Genomic DNA, 9,303 nt, shown 5'->3' on the forward strand with positions numbered 1-9,303 from the left:
TGTTTGACATCAGTTTTTATTTTTGAAATTCTTTTTGGTGACACTAGTGGAGCAAAAATTACACATTTCAACTTTTGTAGCTTTGAATTTGTAGCTTTAATGTATCTAATTTCTGCACCACTAGCAAAACAGCATTGAAAAAATCAGGATTGCTATTTAACACTCAAAAATTGATACCCCAATTATTGGAATGAATGACAGGCTTTAAACTTTAATTGAACACAGCTGGCCAAGTGATCTCAGCTTGCTTCAGTAGGCGTGATTGTACATTGTTTTTAATTTGTCAAAAGTATTATTCCTTTCTTCAGGGGTAAGGGTTTCAATGTGGAAAAATGTGGAGTGCAACTTTAATCAAAGACAGTCTATCTAGAATTAAGCATATAGAGTTTGAGCAGTAATATTCTAATAGTATTGCAGTGGGTCCAAGATTTTCAGAAACATTTTTCTTTTACCTTATTGTTTGTCACTCTCTCTTTTGTCACATTTCTTGTATGAAGTGTTCATTCAAGGTATTCAACAATTGGTGACAACTATATATAGGTTAGTTTTTACCACATTTTGATTCACCTTTGTTTGTTTTTAAGTCCAATAGAATTATATCTTAGGCCCATTTTGCAGTGTTTTTTGTTTTGTTTTTTGTTTTAAATCTATCTTGTGCCTTGTAGACAAATGACAGCTTTCCACTGTTGTGCTTTGAAACAGTACACTCACACTCAGTATGTCTGATTGCTGTGTTCATTGTGATTTCTCTGTATTTATTAATTTAAACTGTGTAAACTTGAACCATTTGAGGAAAAAATAAAAAGACATGTTATGTGACATATATTCACCAACAGTGCAATCATTTCTATCAATATAAATAATAAAATGCATAAATTAAATAACAACGTTTTTAAAATAGAGCACTGCTCTTACAATGATACTGATAGTCAGTCTTTGTCAAGCTAATGGGGTAACACTTTAGAATAAGGTTCCATTAGTTAATGTTAGTTAATGTTTTAATTAACATGAACAAACAATGAATAATACATTTATTACTGTATTTATTCATCTTCGTTAATGTTAGTTAATGAAAATAAAGTTATTCATTGTTAGTTCATGGTAATTCACAGTGCATTAACTAATGTTAACAAGCACAACTTTTGATTTAAATAATGCATTAGTAAATGTTGAAATTAACATGAACTAAGACTTATAAATGCTGTAGAAGGATTGTTCTTGCTTAGTTCATGTTAACGAAAGTAGTTAACTAACATTAACTAATGGAACCTTATTCTAAAGTGTTACCGCTAATGGCTAAAACAAAACAAAATGAATCCAGGAGTCTAAGTTTCACCATTACCATACCACTCTCTCTCTCTCTCTCTCTCTCTCTCTCTTTTAAAAAGGATCCTTCGTTGACATACTGAGAACAACAGCCAACACAGGATGTGGAAACGACTTCTTGATATCACAGCTGACATTCATTCAGTCTCCATGAAGAATGATACTTGACACAATGCATCTAAAACACCAAAATATGTAATAAAATATATATTTAGAAACCAAAGTCTCAGATTTTTATATTATACATTTCATATATTTGTATACATTACATGTACATGCATTCTAATTTATGACTTATAAAATGTCACACTTTACAACAAACAAATGATTAATAGATGCAGCCAAACAATTGCACGGTATCAGATTCTCTGTTTACACCTGGTATCAACATATTAAATGTGTTTTTATGGCCACTTGTGATAAGACTGAACCGCTGTTTATGCCTGTTTATAGTTCCAGTTCTATTCTAGAAAAAGGGGAAATACCTGCAATTCTCTGCTCTCCAGAAGCTGAAAGTAGAAATTCCCATTTCTTTGGTGCCGTTTCCATTAACGTAAGATCATTGGGTGTCAGTGTCTGCAGGAGGTTCCTTCTTTGCACTAATCTAACCAGATTAATTAAGGATTCATTGCAAAATAATGCATGTACCAAACACAGAGAGAGATGAAGTATAACATAGATGCCAACAGTGGTCATGAGGAATGTGACTTAAAGGATACTGTAGGCGGTAATAGCGATCTGCATCTTGAAGCCACTCTAACATGTCTGAGGTGGAGGGACAGATGGCTGATCTGGAGACACAACCAGCAATGTCAAGAGTGTCTGCGTTCTTCTCATAGAACTGGAAAACAGCAGACACCTGTTGACTGATAGCATCCCGCACACTCTGAAGAGCATCCCTGGGAATAAAGACAACATCAAATGAAGCATTGGTTTTAATGTGCATTAAGATTATTATCTAGTAGGACTCACATTTTCTCTGCTAGTTTACCCAGAACTGCATCCACAGCCAGAGACAGTTTGTAATGAAGGCGTTCTTGTAAACTAGGGAAACTGGCATGAGGTGTGTTTGCAATCTGAACGTTTTTCAATGCCTTCAGCTGCACTGCAAGGTTTCCAAAAGAGAGCTCATGAGAGGTTGACATTCAGCTATTTCACGGTGCCAAACACTTTTATTCACTTTTAACGTATCAAAGCATTTTTGCAGATGTTGGTGCAATGATAATAAATCAGCACTGGACATTTTTAAAAATCCTTTTCAGTGGCAGAACTTGAAAACCACTGTGAAAGTTATTTTACAGAGGATTCATATTACCAATCAAAATAATACTAATAATAATAATAATCACACCCCGCCAATATTTAAATGTATCTGATAAACCACAAATCACATCTGTGAAAGCTTATAAAATCTTTCGGCTTCCTTCGTAAAAGCACATTATGCATACTGCGAACAGAGCTCCTTCCGGGAAAATGTGTATCATCATCATCCACCAATCCGCCTGTTTCTTTCTGTAGCCGTGACAGTAAAACACTCAACTATTGGCCAGATTCTTCGTTTAAGAGAGGCGATATCTTATTGGTCACAGCACAGAGCGTATTTACAAGTGGCCGTCAAAGCTGCGTGCTGATTGGCTTAGTGACGTGGTAGCGTTAAATTTGAAAAGGCTCTTCCTGAACGCTGCAGTCAGTGAGAAAAAGTGTTTCAACGTAGACCAGGCTATTAGATTAGGAAACATATTAATGTCCTTTAAATAGGTTTAATACGATTTAAGTGACTACATATATACTACGTACTAATATATAAATGAGCGTAATCGCCGAGGGGTTGAAGTAGTTCATAGTGTTTGTTTTCAGGTTCACCATGGCGCCAAGAAAACGCACCCAGAATGCTAAAAACAAGAAGAATCCCAAAACGCCGAAACTGGAAGCTTTTTTGCTTGATTTTGACGATGAAGGTAAAATTTGTCGCAAGTGTCTGCATACAAGTATTTGTGTACAAATTTGGAAAGCTTTATACTTTGTTTGTAGTTCATACAATTGTTGAAAGACTGAAGGAGAAGACGAACAATCTTCTGAAAGATGCAGACAACCTTTACAAGACCGCTCTGATAAAGCTTCCCATGGCAGTGAGGAAAATTAACTGGATCGAGTACTGCAGTAAGTCATATTTGTCAATTGCAAAAAAAAAAAAAAAAAAAATTGTCAATTGCACAATATTTGACATAGTCCATGTCGTGTCTGGTAATATGTGGTAAAATAGCATGGGAATCAATATCGTACATAAATACAGTTCTCATTTAACCTTCAGATATAGAGAAGCCAAAATCACCAGTGGATGATTCAAAGGTAACGTTACTTGCATTAAACATGTTTGTTTTTACCTTTACATGTTGTAAACTCGTCAATATTGTTAAATCGATCACTGTTGGTCTATGTGAAGTCTTCTCTCTGTTCAGGTGAGGGAGGAAGCTGCTCAAGTGGAGCTTGCTATTGCCGAGAATCATGTGATTCCCAAGTCTGCTGCCAAAGGTACATTTTGCATCCGCTGTCAGCTAGAAAAACCTTCTTACCTGTAGTTTCGAAGCTGATTTTCCCACTTTCACCTCATTTAAAGAAGCCAAGAATGGTACAAACTCGGAGGATGAAAACTTGGCACCTCTAAAGTCTACGGTGAAGAAGGTTTGTGGTAGTATGGTCATCTACCAAGTAAGGCATTAAAACCATGTTGAAGTTATTGTACTGACTAGATGAACATATGTGATTGTCATCATGTCACTATGTAGCAGTGGAAAACTCGTTGAGCCTCAAGAAATAAATGTAAAAATATGCAACATGTTCATATTACATCTAAAATCAGGATTACCACTTTTAAATGTCTAATTAGGAAATTTTGAAGGGAGTGTAGTCCCTGCTGTTTGATCTAAAGTTAGTTATGTCTAAGATAATGGTTTGTAATTTATAATTTAAGGAATAGTAGTCCTTGAGAAAATTGGGCCCCTGTTTGCGTGTACAGGATCCTGACTCCTTTTCTCTTGAATTTGTCTAATGTAGAAGAAAGCATCAAAGAAGGCACCTTCTACATCCAAGAAAGCCAGAGCGCTCTCCATCAGCAAACAGGGAAACACTATCCAAAGGTAAAGAAACTATACAGTCAGCTAATATTAAACGCACAGATCTTGTCCTAACTCTGCTGCCTCTCAGAATCCCAATGGATTGGTCTTTGTAAAGTCTGAATCCATGTTTGCTTATTGAACACAGGTCTACAAGAAAGCCTCTGATCACTCCTGCTAGAAGTTTACTTGAGTCTTCAATCATCGGCACCACTCCGCTCATCACACCACGTTTTGACCCAAGGTATATTCATGATGTTTTAATAAATGTATTGACTTTAACAAATTACACACAAAAAAAATAAAATAAAAAAACTCTCAATCTACAAGATCCCATTTCAGTATATCAAAATAAACTTGACATTGCATATTCACCATTTATGTAATCCGAACACAATTTTTGCATCCTCAAGGTCCAGATAATTTAAAAATGGTTCCCAAACTTCTGACTCATGACATTTTTAGAAGGACTATTTGTAGGGTGGCCAACTGCACCGTTCATACGGCACACGTCCAGGTTTTTAATAATGCCTAAAATATCCAGGTTTTGTCTATTTGCACTGTGCAGGTTGATCATTGTGTAACATTTCTGAGAGCTATAAAGAGCAAAGCAGACGGCTCCTTATGCTTTCGTTTCGCTTTCACATGTTTGTTCGTTTGTTAGACTTGAAGCATTGTGGCGCACTGTTTTTTTTTTTTTTTTTGGATTTGTGCGCAGCAACGCTTCAAGTCCATCGAACGAACAAACATGTGTGCATATTTGCATCACTTTGATCATTCCCTCTAGATCTCACCTTCTGACATGCAGCCCCGCGATTGGTCGATTGTGTGCAATACCTGCATGTTTATTGGTCAAACTGCTCTGGATGTTTTAGGCAATATTAAAATCCTGTCCAGGGCGTGTCCCGTATAAATGGCGCATATGTCCACCCTAACTATTAGTGTAAATGTCTATTTTCTGACAGATTGCCCAAGACTCCATCATTGAGACTTCCACGTCACAGGGAGAAGGTGTTCAGCATGTCTGTTAATGGCTCACCTATTGCTGGCAGTGGAGAAGACATTGTCATTAGTGTCCCCATTGGAAACGGAGAGGTAGGTGATTGCTACTAATGGAGCAAAGCACATTGTCTGTGTATGCATACATGACGCATGTTCTTTATCATTTCAGTGCATTCAGCTGCTGGCCAGTGAAATGGACTCTGTGGATCTGAGTCAGCTGGATGAGAGGGCCCTACGCAGTATCAGAAACCTGCAGGTATGTGTTGCTGTGTTCATTCTTAATGGAACTACCTGGAAGGCATTTTACTGAATGGATTTTCAAGCAACACTATGTAAATTTTGGTGCTCTAGTAGTTAAACAGAACTGCGCACATCCCAAAGGAAGAACATTAATACCTTTTGTCTATGGCGATTCATGCAGGTATGTGTTTCTGCAGCGGTGATGACCCGAACATGCTACAATAGTCCAAAAATAATCCCTTATTATAAATGTACCATGGTGATTTGGGATAAGACAAAAAGGTGTTTTGTGAGAGGAATTTATGATGTTCTCGCTCATTATATACATTTTGCAAATATTGAACAGAAAAAATTATATAGTGTTGCTTTTAAATTAAATTGACTTTAAATGTAATCAGTTTTTATAGTGATATCACCTTTTAAATTGGCAGAAATAAAAATAAATGTTCCTTTTTTTTTATTTTTTTTTTATGCAGAATCGTCTCACGACTCTTTGTGGAACAAACTGAACTCCCCTTCAAACCATCAGCATTGCGTTCTCCTGTCCTTTCCCATTTTTATTTTTGTATTATAACCATAATAGCTTTTAATTTTTTCCTCCATGTTTTCAATATTTGCTATAATTTCATTCCCAAGAGCTTTTAAAGGGTAAATGTAAATAAGATGTGCTGTACTTCTTTTGTAAATATGACCCTTAAAAATACCCTGGTTCCACATCCCTGCTGTCTCTTCCTTTTCCTTGTGCTATGTTTTGAGAGATTATTATTATAAGATAACTGGAGAAACAGAGATGCTGCATCAATGTGTATGAACTGGATCCATCTGAAATGGTTAGTTCACCCAAAAGCGAACGAGTCTGTCTTATTTTATTTTTTTCTTTCTTTCTTTATTTTTTTATATGGTATATGTATAAGGTAACTAGAAGCTCTCAGGCTCTGGAAAGGGATATAAAAACACAGAAAAGGTGTATGATGGCAAAGAAAAATAAGTTGTTAATGTCCGATAATATTCCAGTCTTTCACCAGCACATTTCAATAAACACATGTGAGAAATTTATACATACATACATACATACATCCTAGAGATAAAGACAGCGCCTGTTCTATAGTATTACTTAAACTAGATTGCCCTCTGGTGGTTGCGGAATAAAACATTTTCAGGTGGACTGATGTTAAGTTTCAAACGAAATTGGCTCCATTCTCATGAAAAAGAAAAACTGGTTGGGGAGAACATTTACTAAATGATTGTGAATACCTAAGTTTACAGCCATATTCATCTTGACCCATGCCAAATTGAAAGCCTATAGGCCTATTGACTACAAAGAGAAGTATGCTTTCTCTAAGGGATCTGTGATAATGACAAAAATAATATAACGAAACTGATGGTCTGGCTACGCGAGACTACTCTTCGTGTGACATAAATTATATCAGATTACATAAATATAAAAGTCATTTGGGGGCATATTTGCCCCCTTAATCTCGATTTTTGTAGGAATTTTAAATCTAAATTACTATACTATATAGACGATATAAATCGGAACACCCCAATATGAATGGGCATTTTAGTTTCATTATAGAAATTATCTGGAAAAAAAAAAATATATATATATTTTTTTGTTTTTATTTTCATAATTTGTTTATATTTTATGGAAATATTTGTAATTTCTGAATATGTGACAGTCACTGGGCTGCCAGTGTTTGTATGTCACTAGAGGGCAGTGTGCACATATCCATACAACACCATTGCCTAGGTTGTGCAGAGAATCGTCCAAGGACAAAGCAGAACAGCTGACTGCAGCTCCTTTCCAAAGATCTCAGTCAGTTTAATCATTATTCGAGTTCAAGAGCTTTAAAAACTTTTTTGTAAAAAGTTACTTCAGTATCATTGAAAAAGAAAGAGAAACACCTAACAAATGAATCATTTCATTTGAAAATGAACCCCCCCCCCCCCCCCAGCCCACAGTCTCTTCCTCTGTCTCTGACCTTCAGGGGTGGGAAGATCCAGTAAAAATGCATCCAATTAGTGATTGTTAATGCACTGCCCTCATTACAGGAGAGAGCAGGAGATGAGCACAACATTATCTTCATTCTGCTTAACATCTTCAGGCAGGCCTCCTCCAGCACACACATTCAAAACATATATGCTCTACATCCACTGTAGACAAACTCACTGTGCCATTCAAAGATCACTGCTGAAGAACTTTGAATCTTTATGGGATTGAACAGATGTTGTACTTACTGAGGCATTGAGTTCAGATCCCCTGTTGGCAAACGTACGCCAGCACACCTGCTTCATGAATCGCATCCACACCGCTGTTATGCTTCAGCTATTGAGCTGGATAATATTTTCCTCCCTAGATACATGAATTGAGTTACAGAATAATATGTGTGGATGTAGTCCATTGGACAAATAGGCCCTGTCCCAAATAGAGCACTGTAGGCCTAAACAATCATAAGGTCAGAGTATTTACATCTTTGCTAAGTCGGTTAACTGTGATATCCTTTTAGTCTGAGCTTCCATATTTTCACACCTAAACTAAATTTGTTTTTCATTACAAACAATCGTGTGCTACATCAGAGCCATGTTTTCCACACATGCATCATCACCAAAATTCCAAAGGAGACGGGCGCCTAATTATGCAGTGGGATGGAGGAAATTGGAAAATTTGTGGGGAGATGGATTGCCTTGGCACTGCTCTCACCGGCCAAATGAATTCCTCTGTCTGCCCTGTCCCCGTTATGAGACCATCCGTCAAGCAGGTCCTCTAATCGATTTATTCACAGCTTCTCAGTCTGCCACAGTGGCACTTCCTTCTCACTTAGTTGAGCTAGATTACAGCTATGCATAGAGGCAATGTGCTGCTGAATTTGTATAGTGTGTTGTGTGAGCATACGCTTATGTTTTGGTCCATGAGAGGAATTTTTGTATGGCACAGAATATACACAATAAGAGGTTAAGGTTTTGCTTAATACCCGTGCTTCCATTGTAGGAATATGCACAAAATGTTTTTATGAAAGGCAGAGACAATAGCTTATTTTATGCTTTCAAGAGCAAAAAATAAAATAAAAATAATAATAATAATAAAAAAAAAGTTTGGGATCAGTATGATTGTAAGAGAAAAAGTTAATGATTATGTAATGTAATTATAATTCTTGTTAAGCAAGGATGCATTAAATTGTAAAAAAAAAAGAAAAAAAAAGTAATTTAACCACAATACATCAATTGAGATGTGCTGGAAATGCAATTGTGGTGGATATTTTGTTTCAGAAAAAAAAAAAATGACAGGATATGTCTGTAATGCATGAATATCCATGGTTGAAGATTGCTATTAAAGAGCTTAAAAAAAAAAAAAAAAGTATGTTTTAAGAGTTTATTCTCAGTAAACAACCAGATCCATCCATCCCAACCCTAGATGTTCCATAGAGAAAACCCAATTGTTTAATTATGTGGTGAAATGTCTTGGCCGTTTGATGACCCTGGTAATTAGATACTAGAGCCTGACATTCCCGTAGGTGATACAGCACCAGTCTGGGCCAAATGGTCTGAGTCTTAATAGTGTTTTGATGGGCCACCCCTCTGTCACCACAAACCTGAGGTGGTGCAGAAACAAGGACATCTGCTG

At 36.5% G+C, this 9,303-nt stretch overlaps 1 protein-coding gene and 1 pseudogene across 1 annotated transcript; one reads left to right on the forward strand and one right to left on the reverse strand.

The window, feature by feature from the left end:
• Positions 1-721: 721 nt before the first annotated feature.
• On the reverse strand, positions 722-2,789 carry LOC127935409 (ribosome biogenesis protein C1orf109 homolog; annotated as a pseudogene).
• A 228-nt stretch (positions 2,790-3,017) lies between these two features.
• Positions 3,018-6,397, forward strand: LOC127935410 (borealin). The gene is made up of 11 exons (XM_052533239.1): positions 3,018-3,084; positions 3,184-3,284; positions 3,358-3,486; positions 3,638-3,675; positions 3,786-3,858; positions 3,944-4,008; positions 4,381-4,463; positions 4,588-4,683; positions 5,405-5,534; positions 5,611-5,697; positions 6,158-6,397. Exons 2-11 carry the CDS (start codon positions 3,191-3,193, stop codon positions 6,188-6,190), a joined length of 828 nt encoding a protein of 275 aa, XP_052389199.1. The 5' UTR covers positions 3,018-3,084; positions 3,184-3,190; the 3' UTR covers positions 6,191-6,397.
• The last annotated feature ends 2,906 nt before the right edge of the window (positions 6,398-9,303 follow it).

Source organism: Carassius gibelio, chromosome A19 (assembly GCF_023724105.1).
Source record: "Carassius gibelio isolate Cgi1373 ecotype wild population from Czech Republic chromosome A19, carGib1.2-hapl.c, whole genome shotgun sequence".
Taxonomy (NCBI): Eukaryota; Metazoa; Chordata; class Actinopteri; order Cypriniformes; family Cyprinidae; genus Carassius; species Carassius gibelio.

Bases quoted from the DNA above. Each gene is read 5' to 3' on its own strand.
- LOC127935410 (XM_052533239.1), top strand. From the start codon at position 3,191: ATGGCGCCAAGAAAACGCACCCAGAATGCTAAAAACAAGAAGAATCCC. The intron at 3,676-3,785 runs GTAACGTTACTT...CTCTCTGTTCAG, and splicing joins CACCAGTGGATGATTCAAAG to GTGAGGGAGGAAGCTGCTCA. The intron at 5,535-5,610 runs GTAGGTGATTGC...TTATCATTTCAG, and splicing joins TCCCCATTGGAAACGGAGAG to TGCATTCAGCTGCTGGCCAG.